The sequence below is a fragment of the Hypanus sabinus genome, chromosome 21 (assembly GCF_030144855.1).
Source record: "Hypanus sabinus isolate sHypSab1 chromosome 21, sHypSab1.hap1, whole genome shotgun sequence".
Lineage (NCBI taxonomy): Eukaryota > Metazoa > Chordata > Chondrichthyes > Myliobatiformes > Dasyatidae > Hypanus > Hypanus sabinus.
Window position 1 is genome coordinate 10,368,845 of NC_082726.1, and position 21,271 is coordinate 10,390,115.

Here is a 21,271-nt window from a genome sequence, read left to right on the forward strand (position 1 = left end):
CTACTACAAATCTCTGCAAAACACCACTAATGGCAGCATTCCAGCTAGAATAAGTCCCTTCTACCACCATCCTCTGTCTTCTATAGGTAAGCCAACTCTGACTCCAAATGGTCAATTCATCATTGATCCCATGCAACTTAATCTTCTGGATGAGCCTCCCATGAGTGACCATGTTTTTTAGCCTTACTGAAATTCATGTAGACAACATCTACAGCTCTACCTTCATCGTACACTCTCGTCACTTCATCAAAAAAACTCAAATCAAATTAGTAAGACATGGCTTGTCCCACACAAAGACATGCTCTCTGTCCCTAATTAGGCCATGGTTTTCCAAATGCTCATGACCTATCCCTAAGAATTCTCTGCAGTAACTATCCTACAACTGACATGAGATTCACCGGTCTATAGTTTCCAGGTTTATCCCTGGTTCCCATCTTGAAAATTGGAACAACATTAGCTGCTAGCTAGTCTTCGGGGACCTTGCCTGTGGCTAGAGAGGACACAATGATATTTATCAAGGCCCCGAAAATCTCCCGGTAGTCTAGGGTATAGCCCATCAGGTTTCTACCTTAATCTACCTTAATGGTCTTAAAAGAACCCATGTGATCTCCTCCTTTACTTCGAAATGCCCTAGCTTATTAATACTCTTGGCACCGATCTTCCTATCCCCCAGGTCCTTCTCCTCAGTAAATACCGATTTATATTCTTTTCTGGCTTCTTTTAGTCCTCAAAGGCTCTGTTTGATTTTAGCTTCCTAATCTTCACATACTTTTTCTTCTTGATGAAATTCATCACCTTCCTCATCATCCAAGGTTTTCTTACCTTGTCATCATTGTCCGTCCTTCTGTCTGGAACATACATGTCCTGTGCCCTCCACGTGTGGGATGTGGACTTGCCCAAAAACAACTGATCCCAATTAATTCTTTTTGTATTTCTGCCAGTACGACTAGGATGTTGGTGATACCAGTCCAAAACCATCTTAAGTTGGCCAAGAGCTTCAGCGGCAAAACAACATCAATCTGATGCATTCCTTAGAAACTCATCCTTCTGTAAACTGTTGAGGTCATTGCAAAATCCTCAAAGCAAATTGAACAGGAGGAGCCTATTAGTATTTTGGTAACAGGGAATGGTGTTGGTGAAAATCTCCTGCAAAGCTATCTGTTAGTGCATGAATGTATACTGACAGAGACAGCTGTCATCACAACAATGCTTTCCTCAAAACTGTTATTTATGAGGATCGGGTGCTGGATGAGTAAAGATGGGTAACTGATAATCCAAAGCTCTGTTCTCTCTGAGCTTCATAGGTGCATGGCCGTGCAGTAACTGAAATGCTCCCTGGCACATAGCCTCTGTTGTCACACAGCTGGAATTAGGTGCAGTTAGAAAAAGTTTATGATACGTGAAAGGTTTTCTTTGTTACACTGTGTTTCATTATATCCTTCAACTAATAAATAAAATAAAAAGTATTTGGTTTTTGAATTATCATTTTAAATATTCATAGTATGCATATTAGGTAAAAAAAATTTAAATGCCATGCAGTTTTCAGGTCATGTAAAAATTTTCTGCTCAGAGATGGTTGGTCTGCAAAGCTGTAAGAAAAAATTAGAGGAAACGTTAGTCTGTGCTTTATGCCATGAAGACTCCTTGAGTACATAAATATCAATTTTTTTGAGAAGCTTGTTAAATTCTAAACAATTGGTTGTATTTGGATGGTATTTATAAACAGTATTGACTAACAATTAACATGCTGAAGAGCTGGAATTTTTGTAGTATTTTAGAATCCAAAGGGTTGTCAGTTGTTGGCTGGCCATTTAGAGTCATCGAATCATAGAAAACTATAGCACAGAAACAGACCCATCCAGTCCATGCTGTAACACTTAAGCTGCCTACTTCCATCGACCTGCACCCAGACCATAGCCCTCCATATCCCTCCCATCTATGTACTGATCCAAACTTCTCAAACTTTGAAATCAAACTTAAATCCACCACATGCACTAGCAGTTTGTTTCACACTCTCACCACCCTCTGAGTGAAAAAGTTTGCCCTCACATTCTCCTTAAACATTTTGCCTTTGGCCCATGACCTCTAGTTGTAGTCTCACCCAACATCAGGTGGAAAAAACCAGCTTGCCTTTATCCTATAAATTTTAATACCTCTATAAATTCTTCCCTCAGTCTTCTGCATTCTGGGGAATAAAGTTCTAACCTGTTCAGTCCTTCCTTATAACTCAGGTCCAAGTTCCAGCAGCATCTTTATAAATTTCCTCTGTACTCTTTCAATCTTATTTGCATCTAGCCTATAGGTTGATGACCAGAACTGCACACAATATTCTAAATTAGGCCTCACCAACGTTTTATACAACTTAAACATAACATCCCAACTCCTGTACACAATACTTTGAACTAGCAAGGCCAAGGATCTAAAAACTTAATGACCCTCTCAAGCGATGATGCCATTTTCAGTGAATTATGGACCTGTACTCCCAGATCCCTTTGTTCTACCGCACTCCTCAGTGCCTTACCACTCACTGTGTAAGACATGTCCTGGTTGACCCTCCCAAAGTGCAATACCTCACACTTGCCTGCATTAAGTTTCATCTGCCATTTCTCAGCCTATTTTTCCAGCTCATCCAGATCTCGCTGCAAGCTTTGATCATCTTCCTTACTCTCCACTGCACTCAATCTTGGTGTCATCTGCAAATTTGCTGATCCATTTATCCACATTATCATCCAGATCTTTGATATAGATGACAACCAACAAAGGACCCAGCACCAATCCCTGTGGCACTCCTCTTGTCACAGGCCATGAGTCAAAGAGGCAACCATCTACTACCACTGTCTGGCTTCTCCCACAAACCCAATGTCTCATCCAATTTACTACCTCATCTTGAATGCTAAGTGAATGAATATTCTTGACCAACCTCCTATGCGGGACCTTGTTAAATTCCTTGCTGAAGTTCTTGTAGACAACATCCACTGCCTTGCTTTCTTCAACTTTCTTGGTAACATCCTTGAAAAACTCTTAAGATTGGTTAGACACAACCTACCACAGACAAAACCATGCTGATGACTATTGCTAATCAGTCTCTGTCTATCCAAATACTCATATATCCAGTCTCTTAGAATGCCTTCCAATAGCTTTCCCAGTATTGATGTCATGCTCACTGGCCTATAATTTCCTCGTTTATTCTTAGAGCCTTTCTTAAGCAGACAATTTTAGCTATCTTCAATCCTCTGGTACCTCACCTGTTTCCGAAAGAGTAGAAAAACTAGGAATTGTTAAGTAGTTGAAACTGTCATAATTCCTCGTTGGCCGTTTTCAGCTATGCCTGTATTCCCCTCCCTCGAATAGTTCTAATTAATAATTTATTTCTAACCTTGATCATTGTGTATTTATAACTTGTGCGTACAATTTTGTGTAGGATGTGATGTTGCAAGCTTCAAAAAAAGCAGTTTCATTGCTCTTTTTGTTTTGCAGAGTGGAGACAAGACTGCAGCACTGGTATGTTACAGGTTTGAAACAACAGGATACAGTTCCCTCTCTCTTGGCTTCTCTCGGAGGCACAGATTCCTCTTTGCTCAATGTCTGTTTTGAAATTAATCCGGAGGGAAGCAAGGCAGATCAGCGTTTAAATGTTCAGTCTCAACCTGTGGAGCTTATTTATGATGCTGTAAGTCTAGATCTTTTTGCAAAATATTAGTAATATTTTTCTTGTGAAGTACTTATAGAATCATAGAACATGACCCCACCAAAAGGCCCTTCAACCCATCTAGTATGTGCCAAACTATTTTTCTGCCGAGTCTTGTCGACCTACACCTGAACCATAGCCCTCCATTCCCCTCCCATCAATGTACTTAACTAAATTTCTCTTAAATGCTGAAATTGATCCCACATCCATCACATCCACTGAAGACTTGTTCCACTCTCTCACCACTCTCTGTGTGAAAAAGTTACTGCTCATGTTCCTCATAAACATTTCATCTTTCACTCTTAACCTATGACCTCTAGTCCTAGTCTCACCCATTCTCAGTGAGAAAAAATCCTATTATTTATACCCCTCAATTTTGTATACCTCTATTAGATCTCCCCCTCATTCTCTCATGCTCCAGGGAATAAAGTCTTAACCTATTCAACTTTTCACAAAAGCCCAGATTCTCAAATCCTGGCAGCAATTGTGAATTTCTCTGTACTCTTTCAATCTTATTGATATCTTTCCACTAGGTAAGTGACCAGAATTGCACAAATAATCCAAATTAAGTCTCACCAACGTCTTGTACAACGTCAACAAAACATCCCAACTTATGTACTCAGTGCTTTGATTTGCAAAGGCCAGTGTGTAAGAAACTCTCTTTATGACCCTATCTGCCTCTGATGCTGCTTTCAAGGAATTATGGTTCTGTCTTCCCAATTCTGTCCTACCTCACTCCTCAGTGCCCTGTTGCTCACTGTGTAAGAATCTAGTTGGTTGGTCCTCCCAAAGTGCAACACCTTTCGCAGCATGGGAGTACCAGTCAACATATGGAAAGTTAAAATCATCCACTAACATAACCTTATTTTTATTACAACAGTGTGCTATCTACTTACACATTTGTTCCTTGCAATCCCACTGTCTATTGTGTGGTCTATAATATAACCCCTTTAACATGATCATCCCTTTTTATTACTCAGTTCCACCATGTATCCTCAGTAGGTGAGCCCTTTAGTCGGTCCTGTCTGAGCACGACAGTTTTCCTGAATAGTAATCCCATCTGTCCCCCTTTAATCCCTCCCGCTCTATCATCTTTAAAGCAAGGAACCCTGGAACACTGAACACTGAAGTTTTCAGTGGATGTGATGGATGTGGGATCAATTTCAGCATTTGAGAGAAATTTAGTTAAGTACATGGATGGGAGGGAATGGAGGGCTATGGTTCCTTCTCCTCCTGCAACCAAGTCTCATTAATATATCATTATTCCCACATGCAGATCCATGCCTTAAGCTCATCCGCATTGCCTAAAATACTCATTACAATGAAATAGAGGCAACTCAAAACATTATTCACACTATCGTAAACATTTCAATTCCTGCCTCTGAATGTAGACTTAACAACATCTTTACCCACAACAGCTTCATCATCTGTCCTGGCACTCTGTTTCCCATTCCCTGCAACTCAAGTTTAAATCCCCCAGAGCAGCTCCAGCCCAGGTATAGTGCAATCTGTCTTTATCTATTCGGGTCACATTATCCCTGGAAGGGAGCACAGTGAAGGCCTCACTCCTGCACCATCTTCTTAGCTTCATATTCAACTGTATTATATTCCTATCTCTGGCCTTCATAGTACATGGTACAGGTAGGAATTCTAAGATCACAATCCTGGAGGTCCTGTCTTGTAACTTATGACTCCATGAATTCACTTTGAAGGCCCCATCACCCTTTTTGTTAATGTTATTGATACTGGTGTGGACCACAATCTCTGGCTGCTCATCCTCCCCCTTAAGAATGCTATGGACTGGATCCAAAATGTCCCTGATCCTGCCACTTTGGAGGTGATATACCATCTGGGAATCTCATTTTGTCCACAACACCTCCCGTCTGATCTCCTAACTAATGAGTCCCCTATCACAACTGTTCATCTCTTCTCCCCCACTTCCATTCTGAACCTCAGAGACCTGACCACTGTGACTTTCCTCTGCAAAGTCATCCCCTCACCCACACAACTGTATCCAAAACAATATTCTTGCTATTGAGGGGAATGCCCACAGAGTACCCTGCAATGGCTGCATATCCCCTTTCCCTCTCATGATGGTCATCCAGGTAAATGTGTCCTGCGCTTGCACTTTGTGAGTTGCTATATAGCCTGTTAATCACTCCTTCAGCTTCTCAAATGATCTGGAGTTCATCCAGCTCCAGCTCTAGTTCCCTAATGTGATCTGTAAGAAGCTGCAGCTGGATGTACTTGCAGGTCTAGTTGTCAGGGACTCTGGGGTCTTCCTGTCTTCCCACATCCTGCAAGAGGAGAATATCCCAACTGGTCCTACTTGCTTTTTCAAAACTCATGCTCAAAATCCACAGGTCAACAGCTCTTTGTATCTCTAACCTGCCAAGTCTCTTCTTGTATTCACTGACCTAAACTGCTCAGGAAATAAGATATGATTGAATTCTAAGGCTGATGTAAGCTCATAGGCATAATGATTTCCTTCTGTGATGTTGCAGTTCAATTAAAACAACAAATGCCCTTTAACTAATTCAGTTACTGCAGATACTAACCTCATCTTGGTCTCTTCTTTAATGCATGTCCCAGTTCTGAGATATCAACATTACATTCGCTTTATCACAAATCACTCTTTTCAGTGGTGTTCTTATTGTTTTAGATGTGACAGAGCAGGAGGGATTAAAGGAGGAGGGATGGCACAGGGACCAGGCTGACATCTAGTGACCACAGTGCCCTTATTTCAAAATAAATATGCAAAACAATAGGGCTGGTCTCCAGGTTCAGATTCTAAATTGGAGAAAGACCAATTTTGATGGTATCAGAAATGACTAGGAAAGTGTGGATTGGGGGCAGGCTGTTTTCTGGCAAAGGTGTACAAGTGGGAGGCCTTCAAAATTGCAATTTTACAAGAGTACAATGCTTGCATGTGCCTGTTAGAATGAAAGGTTAAAATAGCAGGTTTAGGGAAACTTGGTTTTCAAGAGATATTGAGGCCTGGTTAAGAACAAAAAGGATTTGTATTACAGGTAGAAACAAATGAGGTGCTTATGAAGTATAAGAAATGTAAGAGAATGCTTCAGAAAGAAATCAGAAGGGCTAAAAAGGTGTGGGGTTCCTGTAGTAGAAAACTGGAGGAGAATCCAAAGGGATTCTATAGATATGTAAAGTACAAAAGGATTGCAAGGGACAAAATTTGTCCTCTGGAAGATCAGAATCGTAATCTATGCGTGGAGCCAAAAGAGATGGGGGAGATCTTAAATGGATTTTTTGTATTTGTATTTACATGGGAGAGGGATACAGTCTATAGAAGCAAGGCAAAGCAGCAACAAGGTCATGGACCCAATGCAGATTACAGAGGAGGATGGTTTTGCTATCTTGAGGCAAATTAGGGGGGATAAATCCCAAGAGTCTGATAAGGTGTTCTCTTGGACCCTGTGGAGGGCAAGTTCAGAAATTGCAGTGGCCCTAGCACAGATATTTAGATCATCCTTAGCGACAGTTGAGGTACCGGAGGATTGGAGGATAGCCCATGTTGTTTTACTGTTGAAGAAGGCTCTAAAAATAAGCCAGGAAGTTAAAGGCCAGTGATCCTGACATCAGTAATGGGGAAGTTATTGGAAGGTTCTCTAAGAGACTGGATATGTGAGTACTTGGATTAACAGGGATCATTTAGGGATAGTCAGCAAGGCTTTGTGCATGGTAGGTCATGTCTAACCAGTCTTATAAAGATTTTTGAGGAAGTTACTTGGGATCGGTGCTGGGTCCTTTGTTGATTGTCATCTGTTTCAGTGATCTGGATGACAGTGTAGTAAACTGGATCAGCAAATTTGCAGTTCACACCTAGATTGGAGGTGTAATGTATAGTGAGGACGGCCATCTTAGCTTGCAGCGGGATCTGGACCAGCTGGAAAATTGGGCCGAAAAGTGGCAGATTGAGTTTAATGCAGACAAGTAAGACTGACCAGGGTAGGTATTACAAGGTGAATGATAGGGCAGTAAGGAGCACAGTAAAACAAAGGGGTCTGGGAATACAGGTCCATAATTCATTGAAAGTGGCAGCACAGATAGATAAGGTCATGAAGAAAAACTTCTGACATATTTGCCTCATGAATCAAAGTATTGAGTACAGGAGATGGGATGTTACGTTAAAATAGTGTGAGATGTTGGTGAGGCCCAATTTGGAGTACTGTGCGCAGTTTTGGTCACCTACCTACAGGAAAGATGTAGAGGTTTAAGGAGTATCGAGAAAATTTATGAGGGTGTTGCTGGGACTGGAGGACATGAGTTATAAGGAAAGATTGAATAGGTTATTACTTTATTCCTTGGAACATGAAAGATTGAGGGAAGATTTGATGCAAGTATGATTATGAGGGGTATGACTGGACACATGCGAGCTAAGTTAACCTCCACGGAGGTTAGGTGGGACTACAACTGGAAGTTCACAGTGAAAGGTGAAAAGTTTAAGGGGAAAATGAGGGGAAACTCCTTCACTCAGAGGATCATGAGAGTGTGTAACAAGCCGCCAGTGGAAGTGGTGCGTGCCAGCTAGATTTCAACGTTAAAGTTTGGTATGTGAATGGTAAGGGATATGGAGAGCTGTGGTCCTGTTGTAGGTTCATAGGACTTTGCTGATCAAATGGTTTGGCATGGACTAGATAGGCCAAAGGGCCTGTTTCTATGCTGTACTTTTCTGTAATTCTGTGACATTGCAACATGTCTGTTCTTGCCTTTTCACTTTGGACCTTTGCTGTTTAATTGTACTTCTGGTTTTATCCATCCTCCCCACAGGTTTATTCAGAAGTACAGATTTAATTTATTCATATTTCATTTTATGAATTCATTATTTCTGCTCAGTGTGTCATTGTGTTATTTTAGATATATGATTGTGTAGAAATGTGATAAGCTAAGGTCTGTGTCAAATGATACACAACATGCTGGATTTTTTTTCTTAATCATACTCAGAAAAAGTAATTGCTTTAATCATCACACATTGAAAGAAAGAATCTGCATTTGTTTGGAGAGATAATGAAGAATAGAACAGGAATAATCCCAATTTTAAAAGTTGATTTGAAAAAAGTGTTATGTTGTCTCTGAGCTATTGTTCCTTGAGCAAGGAGTAGGAGAAAACTTCACAAAGTTTAATAAAGTATTAAATGATAAAGGCAAAGTGACCCTGATAATTATTTCTGATAATTAGTCCTGATGAAGGGTCTCGGCCCGAAACGTCAAAGTGCTTCTCCTTATAGATGCTGCCTGGCCTGCTGTGTTCCACTAGCATTTTGTGTGTGTTGTTGTCTGATAATTATTTTGTTAGTTCAGGTGATGGGTGCAGTTTTAAACATGAAAAGTAAATCAAACTTAACTTTGATGCTGAGAGTTTTAGCCAGAGGATTGTATCTACTTTGGAGAAACTTGATAGACTGGAATTGTTTTCCCTGGAGTGAAGGTGATCCAATAGAGACTAATGAAATCATGAGGGCCATAAGAAAGATAGATTGTCACAGTCTTTTTCTGGGGATAGGGATATGTAAAACTAGAGGCATAGCTTAAGTTGACCGGGGAAAGATCTAACCAGTTTTTCACACAGAGGATGTGGATACCTGATACTAGTTGATGTGGAAGTAGTAGAGTTAGGTGCAATTATAAGGCATATAGGTCAAAGGCAGGCAAATGGGACTGGTTTAGGAAGACATCTGTTTATGCAGATTTTATTTGCCTGTGTTTGGTTGATATGCCCCTAAACTTCCGCTATTCATATATCTATCCAAGTAGCTTTTATGGATTGTGATTGATGTACATGTGACAAATAAAGATAATCTATCTAATATATATTATAATCTGTACCTGCCTCTGTTACCTTTGGCAGTTAGTTTCATATATTCACTACATTCTGTGGGGAAGATTTGTCCTTAGATACTGTTAAAATTTTTCACATTAAACATTTTCTTTTATCTAATGTTGATCCCTTAAGTTCACTTTGAAACTGTGTTTTTCTAAACTGCTCAAATTATTACAATTCAGTTTTCTTCTTTTGCAGCAAACGATAAACAGTTTGGTAGACTTTTTCCAGACCAGCAGAGGGGTTGATCTTGAACAGCTGACTTCAGCTACTTTGCTGAAACTGGAAGAATTCAAAGAAAAGACTGCAACAGGTAAATGTTTAAAATGTATTAAAATACAAACAAAATTAAATCACACACACATGTGCTTCTGACTTGTTTTGGAAGAAATGCCTTTGTTTTCTGTTTTAATAATTGCTGTTTGCTAAAAAAAATATTTTCCTAGGTCTGTCGTACATTATTGAAACTCACAAAACCTTTGATATCCAAATCAATTTGGAACCATCCTATCTTGTGGTTCCCCAGACGGGGTTCTACAGTATAAATTCCAGCCTATTGATTGTGGACTTCGGAAATTTACAGGTACGTTCTTTGTAGAGAATTGTTCATCTTTTTTTGATATGCTGATTTGGTAGTTCAGCTGCATTGAACTATTTGTCTTTGAGACTGGAAATTTTAATCCATAACTCCCTGAAAGTGGCCATGCAAGTAGATATAGTGATAAAGAAGATGCATGATGTATTTATATAAGAGTAAGGAAGTCATGTCGCAGCTTTATAAAACTTCAGTGAGGCAGCACTTGGAGTACTGTGTGAGTTCTGGTTCCCACTTTCTACGAAGGATGATGAAGTTTTGGAAAAGGCAGAAGATGTTTACTAGCTTGCTACCTGGATTACACGGTATAGGCTATAACTTGGTAAAATCGCTACAGGAGAGGTTGGATAAACTTGGGTTTTTTTTTCTCGCGTGTTAGAGACTGAAGGAAGACAGGATAAAAGAGGCATGAATAGGGTAGCAAATAGTTTCCCTTTGTTAGAAATGTCAAATACTCAAAGACATCCATTTGAGGTGAAAGAGGCTGAGATTGAGAGAGATGTGACTGGCAAGTTTTTTTTACACAGAGAGCGATGGAAGCAGTGGTGGAGCTGTTTCTTAGATAGGCATATAGAAATGCAGAGAACAGAGGGATATTGGGCCATGTGCGGGCTGAAAGGATTGGTTTAACTAGGTGTCATTAATTTAATTAGTTCAGTATAGCATTATCCAAATTACAGTGGGGAAGGAAGTTAAAATTGACAAATAAGTAATCGTGATTGTGCTAGAAGGTTGGGCTGTTCAATAGAGTACTCATCCATTCTGTGATTTGTGGCTGTAATACAGACAAGTTCTCATTGTGAACAATTGATTTGCTAAATTACCTAAATTTAAAAAAAGCACTTTTTTTCTGGAAAGAGAATGTGAAGAGCATTTGGTACATTTGCTGTCTTTCCATTAAGATCTTCTGCATGTCTAATCTCTTGGAGTTTGAATGAAGTTTATTGACTTGAAGTGTTCACTCTTTGCAAATAGTAGCTGTTTTTACCATTTTCTGATAATTATTTTTTTGTATTCATTTCCTAAATCTCATCAAAGGCTGTTCAAATTACTTCAGTTTGAGTTTGACCCTTCATTTCTGAGCCAGAAATAACAGCCAGCTATTTTGTGGTCTGCACTGAAAGCTTGAACCTAAATTTTGTTAATACATCATTTACATTTTTCTCTCTTCTCAGTTTAACAGTGCTGACCAAAATGATCAGAAAACAGCATCTCTCTCTTTATCCTTGGAGGAAATCTTGGAACGAGCCTATGAAAAGTTTATTGTGGAGCTTAGAAGTGTTCAACTTTTGTTCAGTAAACCAGGTATGGTTGTTTTTTTTTATATTTTAAATGAGCTGGGCACTTCCTTTCCTTTTCAGTCTCCAACTGGAGTTCTTGACACTACAGAGTAGTTTTATCACATCAGTGAATGCTGTTGGATGCTTTCACCAGCTATGATGTAGTGGTAGCATTTACTACTTGTCGGTTCAGTTTCAGTTTATTGTCATTTAGAAACCACAAATGCACTGCAGTTAAAAAATGAGACAACGTTCTCCAGAATGGTATCACAAAAGCACACGACAAAACAGACTACCTAGACACACCAAGTCAAGAGACCAACTCTACCACCCAACAAACCAAAAACTAAAGCTACAAGACCTACACAAAACCAGATAGTTACATATAGTTATAGTTAACATATAGTTACAACAGTGCTGGCAATACTGTAATTGATAAAAAACAGACCATGGGCACAGTAAAAAATAGTCCAAAGGTGTTAAAAGACTAAGTTCGAAAGAAACCACCACACAGTTTCCATAAGTCCTCAGGGTCCCAATAGACTCATCATCCCACGCAGGTGGCAGAAGGGAGTACCCTCGCTATGGACTTCCATGGTGCCGGACTCAGCCTCGCAGACGCAGCACACAATGACAGCTCCGTTGGACCCAGCCTCGCAGACGCAGCACACAGTGAAAGCACCCCGACCGCAGTGCCCCGACCGAATCTGTCGAACCTCCGAGCCTCTGACCATCCCCTCCGGCACAGCCTCTCTGAGCATCATCCTCTGCTGAGTGCACAAATTCATGTTCTGAAATCCCTTACTGGAGATTTATGTACTAGATCCAGATTGGGAGTCTGTCTAGCTTGTGGCACTAAGGAGAGAACTGCAGTTTTTGGAGTGCTTCAGATATGATGTCAAGTCCCTTTTAAGTAAATATAATAAGTCCAAAACATTAGTTGGAAAAAAGAGCTTGTGAATTCTCCCCTGTATTGCTCAGCTAATATACTTAATGATTGTTAGGTCAATGATTGGAATTTAACTGCCACAGATCAGCTTTTGTTTCCAATATCACTGCACTTCTATGAAATATTTTATTGACCGGTAAGTATTTATGGGATTTCCTGAGGCTGTAAAAGATGCTATATATACATGTCATACTGTGAACTATACAGAGTGGTTTCTTTAGAGGTAGGAACTTTCCTGAAATTTGTAGACAAGAAGTGTTAGCATGCAAAGATTGAGGGATGTTAATGCAGTATCAGTGAGCATCAAAAAGTAAGATTCCACTTCTTGTTGTCCATCTCTTGGAGTTGAGTTATTCAGAAATTGAGAAATTTTTGTTGAAAAGAAAAATAATTAGATGTAGAAGGATTGTATTGTATTACTTTTCTATTATTTTGTATTGCATTGTACAGCTGTTGCAAAGACAATAATTTTCATGACATATGCTGGTGATATTAAACCTGATTCTGATTCTGGATAAAAAGACTATTATGCGCATAGCACTTTTTAACAACCTTTAAGTTCCAAAGTTCTTTACAATCAATGAAGTACTTTTGAAATGTTTTAATGTGGAAGTAGTACATAAGCAAGATTTCTTTATAGTGAAATTAGAGTGCATTATACCTAATTGTCAGCATTATAATTTTTAAAAAGCCAATTGGGGAAAAAAAGGATGATTATCACATGCACATCGACATATCAAAACATACATTGAGCTACGTCATTTGCATCAAGTCAGCAAAGATTGCGCTGGGCAGCCTGCAAGTGTCACCAGACTTCTGATGGTAAAGAAGTATGCCCATGACTTACTTACCTTAAGTGCACGTGTTTTGAATGTGGGAGGAAGCCAGAGAAAACCCATGTGGTCACAGGGAGAACCTAAAAGCGCCTTTTCAACTGTGGTGGAAATTGAACTCCGATCAGTGATTTCTAGCATTATAAAGTGATGTGGTAAATCTTGTGCTATGCTCATTATCTAAATTACTATTTTAGGTATTAGTATTTTTACGATTTTACTTCAACTTGTTCAGGTCAAGATTGGAAGTCTGCTCGCAAACAGTACTCCTCCTCTCAGCATATATTGCAACCTTTGGATGTCAAGATGCAGCTTTCGAGAGCTATTGTGGAGAAGGATAGTAGGATACCCAAGTATGTTTATTATGCAATGCAATGTAATTTTATTTTGGTTAGTATGTGAAATTAAAGATATTAACAATCCAATGTATGTTTACATAATGGTTTTTCTGTAACTCTTGACATATTTTTAGCAGTAGCCCCATTGGGACCTAAATGCCAGTGCTGCTGAATGGTGATTGCACAGATCTAACGAGGCAGATCTAGATTTGCATCTTTAGCCTTATTTAAAATTTGCAATAACATTGTATTTTGAGCATGGAAATATTTTAATAAAAACACTCATTCATGCACTTACAATGAAATAGCATCTGTGATACTTAGCTGCTAAAATCATAATAAAAAACCCTCAGTGACTCTTGAATTTCATGATGCAATACCTCTATCATAAGTATTGGGCTTAACATGGCTCAGTTGGTAGCACCTGTGTCAAAGGGTTGTGAGTTCAAGTCCCAACTTGGAGCATGAAAATATCAGTGAAACTCTGGTATAACACTGAGGCAGTGCTGGAGGTGTTGCTTGAGGGCAGAAGTGTGGATGGTTGTTCTGAAGGTGACTTCAAATTCCATTGGCAGCTGAGAAATTTGAATTCAAGTAACCAGATTATTTGGGAATATATAATAGGCCATAGAAGCAGTGACTTTGAACATCCTGGATTGTTGCGCTGAAATGTTATGTTTTGTTTTGTTTTAGGTTTAAAATATCGGGTGAACTCCCCTTGCTGCACATCAAAATAACTGATGAAAAGTTGAGAAATGTTTGTGAACTCGCTGATAGTATTCCCCTTCCTCCAAGTTTGTCAACCTCCAGCTCACCTGTCAGGCCAAAGGTCAGTGTAATGTTTGGTACTTTCCTGTGTACTGCATTAGTACTTGCCTCTGACTGCAGTGTTGTGTTGGCAGACCACTTACATTTCAAATGGCACGCCTCTTCTAATTGAATTCTTCAGTAAGCAGCAGGACGCTTACTTGTCTTCAGACTGTTGATTGCAGTTCTGTTCATTGCGAAATCTTAGTAGTTGCCAGTGACAAATGTTTCCCATGTATGATGAAAACTGAAAATGCTACAAGTACTCACCATGTCGGGCGACGTCTGTGGGAAGAAAGACAGAGCTACTGTTTGTATGCTACTCATTGTATATAGTTTTGTGGCTAGGCAAGCAGTCATTGTTCAGGTCATTGTCATTGTTAACAATGCATTCAGTGGCTTTGGGCAAACCAGTGCAATTGTGATACACAGGACAAAATTTCAAAGTGAGTCAGAATCAGGTTTAATATCACTGGCATATGTTGTGAAATTTGTAGCCATTTTGTTCCCATATGCACACATACATACATATTGGGAAGCATTAGAGAGACATTTTGTAAAGATCAATAAACCAATTGTTTAGAATCAAATGACCCATGCTAACCCTCACCCCTGGCACTTCTGCTCTGCCACAGTCCCACATCCCTCGTGTGGAGCTCCAGCCTCGCCATCCCAGCATCCTTTGCTTCCACCAGAATTACAAGCACGCTTTCTGCTCCACATTGACAAATACAGTTCTGTGCAAAGGTCTTAAGGCACCCTAGCTATATGTAAGTGCCTAAGACTTCTGTACAATATTGTATTAAAAAAATATATAAGTACTGAAAAAACACTCATGAAAAAAAGTGAAGTAGTGTACATGGGTTCACTGTCCATTCAGAAATCTGATGGCAAGTATGTTCCTAAAATGTTGAGTGTCTTCCGGCTCACGTACCTCCTTTTTGATGGTAGCAATGAGAGGAGGGCCTGTCCTGGGTGATGGGGGTCCTTCATAATGGATGGAGTCTTTTTGAGGCATCGTCTTTTGAAGATGTCCTTGATGCTGGGGAGGCTCGTGTTCATGATGGAGCTGGCTGAGTTTACAACTTTATGCAGTTTTCCCCAATCCTGTGCAGTGGCCCCTCTGTACCAGACTTTGGTGCAACCAGTTAAGGATGCTCTCCACGGTACAACTGTAGAAATTTGCAAGTGTCTTTGGTAACATATCATGTCTCCTCAAACTCCTAATGAAATGGAATCACTATTGTGTCTCTGTGTAATTGCATCAATATGTTAGGCCCCGCATAGATCTTCAAGGATGTTGACACCCAGGAACTTGAAACTTTTCACCCTTTCTATTTCTGATCTCTCAATGAGGAACAGTGTGTGTTCCCTTGATTTTCCTTTCATGAAGTTTGCAATCAATTCTTTGGTCTTATTGATACTGGGTGCAAGCTTGTGGTTGTGACACCATTTAACCAGGTGATCTGTCTTACACTGTCTGGTCACCATTTGAAATTCTGCCAAAGATGGTTGTGCCTTGGCAGATTTATAGATGGTATTTGAGCTGTGCCTAGCCCCACTGTCATGGGTGTGGAGAGTAGAGCAGTGGGTTAAGCATACATCCTTGAGGAGTGCCAGTGTTCAATGTCAGCAAGGAGGAGATGGTATTTCTGATCCTGTTGTAGAGGGAGGTACAGAGGCTCAGGAGTACCGAGAGTATGATTGTGTTGAACTATTCTGAACTATAATCAGTAAACAGTAGTCTGACAGAGGTATTGCTATTGCCCAGGTGATCCAGGGGCAAGTGGCAAGCTAGTGAGATTGCATCCACAGTAGACTTATTGTGGCCATAGGAAAATGGCAGTGTGTCCAGGTCCTTGCTTAGGCTGGAGTTGATTCTGTCCATGACCAACCTCTCAAAGTACACCATCATAGTAGATATGAGTGCAACTGGCCAATTGTCATTGTGACAGCTCACCCTACTCTTTTTGGGCACTGGTATGATTATTGCCCTTTTGTGAGCAATTAAACCAGTTTACAGTAAACCATTAACTTTTAGGATTTACCCCCCTGACATTATTACTGATTTTAAGTCAAGACCAAGTAACACTGAATTTGTCACATTCTGTACATATTACCTTTGTTTATGCCCCACATATTGATCATGATGTAGCATGGCATCTTTGGTCAATTAGCCTCCCCATGTACTCATGATAAATTGAAAATGCAGGTTATGATAAAGGAACTGTGGGCCAGTTTGGTTCTCGTTTGACAATTTAAATGTGGAACGTGTGTTATTTGGTAATCTGCGTTAATTGTGTTAATTCTTGTTTTCCTATTGTCTATCTTTTCAGAGCTATATCAAGCAATAGTTTATTTAACTCAATATTAATTTATATCCACAGGTGCTGCCTAACCTTCTACCTTCAACTCTTCCTGTGTTTGTAAATCAGATTTTCAGCCTCTATAGTTGATTGCTATTTGAATGCACATTAACAGTTGTTTAATGAGATACTTTATATTTAAAAAATGTCAGTATTTTTAAAAAATGTGTTCTAGTATAAATGAGTACTGGTGATCTTTTCACTCTGTATCACAGGATCAGGAAATCTGGTCTAACAGGAATTGTGATGATCTGAATTTTGGAACTGTTGTTGCATTTGGTCGGTTATTAGTGTAGGTGTTTAAAAATACGGTTGTGCATCAATCAGAACGGCTTTTAACTAAATATATCTTTTTTATGTTTGGTAGATGTTACATGTCAGACCAATAAGAATGTTTGACCCTGGTCTAGTAGCGATTGGTTCATCAGCATCATTGGAAGATTCAAGTAAGTGTCTATCATCTATTTTGAAGTACAATGATCATATTAAAGCTGTGTAATAGATCTGTTGATCATTAATACAGTAATACAGTAAGTGCCCTTGCAAACTAAATTTTAGCTTAAGTATTATTTTCTCTAAATGATGCAGATTGATTGCAACATTGTTAGTGTATGTTGGTACTAAGTTTTTTTCCAGTTCTGTGAAATAATTGGTGGTATGAAATGATGTCCATTTTGTTTTTAAAACCTTAAATTTGTTCAGTAAATGTTGTTTTCTCCCACAAAAAACAAAATTTTCTAAAACAAATTTAAGACAGAAGAGCAGTAAAATTCGCTAACCTTTTACAGTATTTTGCATCAATAGGTGGAAAAACCGGGGAGGATCACTAAATTTGGTCTTGTTACCAATATGAAAGTATTCTTAGAGATAGTATTTATAATTATCTGGATAGACAGGATCTGATTAGGAGTAGCCAGCGTGGATTTGTGCATGGAAGGTCATGTTTGACAAACCTTATTGAATTTTTTGAAGAAGTTACGAGGAATGTTGACGAGGGTAAGGCAGTAGATGTAGTCTATATGGACTTCAGCAAGGCCTTTGACAAAGTTCCACATGGAAGGTTAGTTAAGAAGGTTCAGTAGTTAGGTATTAATGCTGGAATAATAAAATGGATTCAACGGTGGCTAGATGGGAGATGCCAGAGAGTAGTGGTGGATAATTGTTTATCGGGATGGAGGCCGCTGACCAGCAGGGTGCCTCAGGGATCTGTTTTGGGCCCAATGTTGTTTGTATTATACATAAATGATCTGGATGATGGGGTGGTAAATTGGATTAGTAAGTATGCCGATGATACTAAGGTAGGTGGTGTTGTAGATAATGAGGTGGGTTTTCAAAGCTTGCAGGGAGATTTATGCCGGTTAGAAGAATGGGCTGAACGTTGGCAGATGGAGTTTAATGCAGAGAAGTGTGAGGTTCTACATTTTGGCAGGAATAATCCAAATAGAACATACAGGGTAAATGGTAGGGCATTGAGGAATGCAGTGGAACAGAGAGATCTAGGAATAACAGTGCATAGTTCCCTGAAGGTGGAGTCTCATGTAGGTCGGGTGGTGAAGAAGGCTTTTGGAACGCTGGCCTTTATAAATCAGAGCATTGAGTGCAGAAGTTGGGATGTAATGTTAAAATTGTACAAGGCATTGGTAAGGCAAAATTTGGAATATTGTGTACAGTTCTGGTCACCGAATTATAGGTAAGATATCAATAAATTAGAGAGAGTGCAGAGACGATTTACTAGGATGTTACCTGGGTTTCAGCACTTAAGTTACAGAGAAAGGTTGAACAAGTTAGGTCTCTATTCATTGGAGCGTAGAAGGTTGAGGGGGGATTTGATCGAGGTATTTAAAATTTTGAGAGGGATAGATAGAGTTGACGTGAATAGGCTGTTTCCGTTGAGAGTAGGGGAGATTCAAACGAGAGGACATGATTTGAGAGTTTGGGGGCAAAAGTTTAAGGGAAACACGAGGGGGTATTTCTTTACTCAGAGAGTGATAGCTGTGTGGAATGAGCTTCCTGTAGAAGTAGTAGAGGCCAGTTCAGTTGTGTCATTTAAGGTAAAATTGGATAGGTATATGGACAAGAAAGGAGTGGAGGGTTATGGGCTGAGTGCGGGTAGGTGGGACTAGGTGAGATTAAGAGTTCGGCACGGACTAGGAGGGCCGAGATGGCCTGTTTCTGTGCTGTGATTGTTATATGGTTATATATGACAGAATTATAGTTTCTTCAAAAGCATACAAATGCTACATTGGGGAAATAAGTCTTAACTATTCCAAAGCCAAACAGAGATCGTGACAACTTGTGCAATATTGGTCTCATTATTTAAGGAAGGAAGTGGTTCAGTGAAAGCTTTCTAGTCTTAATACCTAGATTGGGTTCCCTTATAAGGAAACATTGGGCAAACTAAGCCTTTATTTGCTGGAGTTTGAAAGAATGAGAATGAACATGATTCAGGCAACACACACAAAATGTTGGAGGAACTTAGCAGGCCAGGCTGCAGCTACGGAAAAGAGTATAGTTGAAGTTTTGGGCCGAGACCCTCCATCAGGACTGGAGAAAAAAAGATGAGGGATCAGAGTTAGAAGGTGGGTGGAAGAGAGGAAGAAACACAAGGTGACAGGTGAAACCTGAAGGTGGGTGTGAAGTAAAGAGATGGGAAGTTGATTGGTGAAAGAGTACAGGGCTGGAAAGGGGGAATCTGATAGGAGAGGACGGAAGGTCATGGAAGAAAGAAAAGGTGAAGGAGCACCAGAGGGAGGCAAGTAAGGAGATAAAGTGAGAGAAGGAAAAGGGAATGGTGAAGGGGGAGAGTGGCATTACTGGAAGTTCGAGAAATCGATGTTCATGCCATCAGGATGGGGGCTGCCCAGATGGAATATCAGGTGCTGCTCTTTCAATCTGAGTGTGGTCTCATTGACAGTAGAGGAGGCCATGGACTGACATGTCAGAATGGGAAGTGGAATTAAAATGTGTGTTACTGGGAGATCCTGCTTTTTCTGGCGGACTAACAATCTAAATCAGGTCTCGCCAATATACAGAAGACCACAATGGGAGCACCTGGTACACTGTATGACCCCCAGCAGACTCACAAGTGAAGTGTGGCCTCACCTCGAAGGACCATTTGGGGCCCTGAATGGTAGTGAGGTAGGAGGTGTAGGGACAGGTGTAGCATTTGTTCTGCTTGCAAGGCTAAGTGCCAGGAGGGAGATCAGTGGGGAAGGACGAATGGACAAGGTAGTTGCATAGGGAGCGGGAAGCAGAAAGTGGAAGGGGGGGGTGGAATGGGGGGGAAGGGAAAGATGTGTTTGGTGATGGGATCCTGTTGGAGATGGTGGAAGTTATGGGGAATTATGTGCTGGACGCAGAGGCTGGTGGGGTGGTAGTTGAGGACAAGATGAACCCTATCCCTGGTGTGGTGGCGGGAGGATGGGGTGAGAGCAGAGGTGTGTGAAATTGAAGGGATGTGGTTGAGGGCAGAATTTGGAGGAAGGGAGCCCCTTTCTTTGAAGAAGGAGGACATATTCTTCATTCTGGAATGAAAGGTCTTGACCTAAGAGCAGATGCAGTGGAGATGGAGGAATTGAGAAAGAGATGGCGTTTTTACTAGTCACAGGGTGGGATAGTCTAGGTATCTGTGAGAGTGTGGGTTAATAATGGATATCAGGTAAGCCATCTCCTGAGATAGAGACAGAGGGATCAAGAGATGTTGGAAATGGACCGGGTAGATTGAGGGCAGGCTGGAGTTGGAGGTAAAGTTGATGCTCAAGTTGACGAGTTCCATATGGGTACAGGAAGCAGCACCAATGTAGTCATCGTTGTAGCGTAGGAAAAGTTGGGGAGTGACACCAATGTAGGCTTGGATGTAGGAAAAGTTAGGGGGTGTTGAACATGATTGCAATGTGTGAGGTCCTGAAGGGTCTTGACAGAGTGGATGTGGAGAGAAAGTTTATTCTTATTGGAGAATTTAGAGTTCTGAGTCACTATTTATAAACACAGGGCTACCCATTTAGGATAGAGACAAGGTGAAATCTTTTTCTTTGAGAGTCAAGACATTGGAAGACTTTCTTTAAGAACCATAAGTTTATTGGCTTCAAGATGGAAAAGGATCACAGGTTAGGGTCCCAAACTGGAACAAAGTTAATTTTGGGGGAATTAGGATCTAAAAGGGGTTGATTAGGTGAGCCAGTTTGAAGGAAAGGAACAAATGGCAAGTGGGAGGCTTTTAAGAAGTTTCCAAGAGCAGCATATCCGTGTTCAGGGGAAGAGTAAACCTGACAAGTTTGGAGAACTTTACCTAATGAGAGAAACAAAAGGAGAGTATCCATTAGTTGTAGACAACCGGGATCGAACAAATCCCATGAGGACTATAAAAATATGAGGAATACTCTTAAAAGGGAAATTAGAAGGATAAAGAAAGAGTATGAGCTGGATCTTGCAGGTAGAGTTAGCATGGCTTTGTGTGTGGGAAGTCATACTTGACGGACCTTTAGTTTTTTTGAAAAGATGACCGAAAAAGGATAGACGATAGAGCAATGTATGTAATCTATTTGGACCTTAGCAAGGTCTTCTACATGGTCCT

General features: G+C 40.2%; 1 protein-coding gene across 3 annotated transcripts in view; it reads left to right on the forward strand.

Moving 5' to 3' along the window:
* Positions 1-21,271, forward strand: part of vps13c (vacuolar protein sorting 13 homolog C) — a 386,360-nt gene that overhangs the window by 92,277 nt on the left and 272,812 nt on the right. For all 3 annotated transcript variants that reach the window (XM_059945986.1, XM_059945984.1, XM_059945985.1), the window contains 7 exons: positions 3,478-3,670; positions 9,729-9,843; positions 9,977-10,113; positions 11,301-11,430; positions 13,423-13,540; positions 14,219-14,354; positions 17,066-17,144. In XM_059945986.1, coding sequence (XP_059801969.1) covers positions 3,478-3,670; positions 9,729-9,843; positions 9,977-10,113; positions 11,301-11,430; positions 13,423-13,540; positions 14,219-14,354; positions 17,066-17,144 — 908 coding nt within the window. The remainder of the gene's footprint in view (positions 1-3,477; positions 3,671-9,728; positions 9,844-9,976; positions 10,114-11,300; positions 11,431-13,422; positions 13,541-14,218; positions 14,355-17,065; positions 17,145-21,271) is intronic.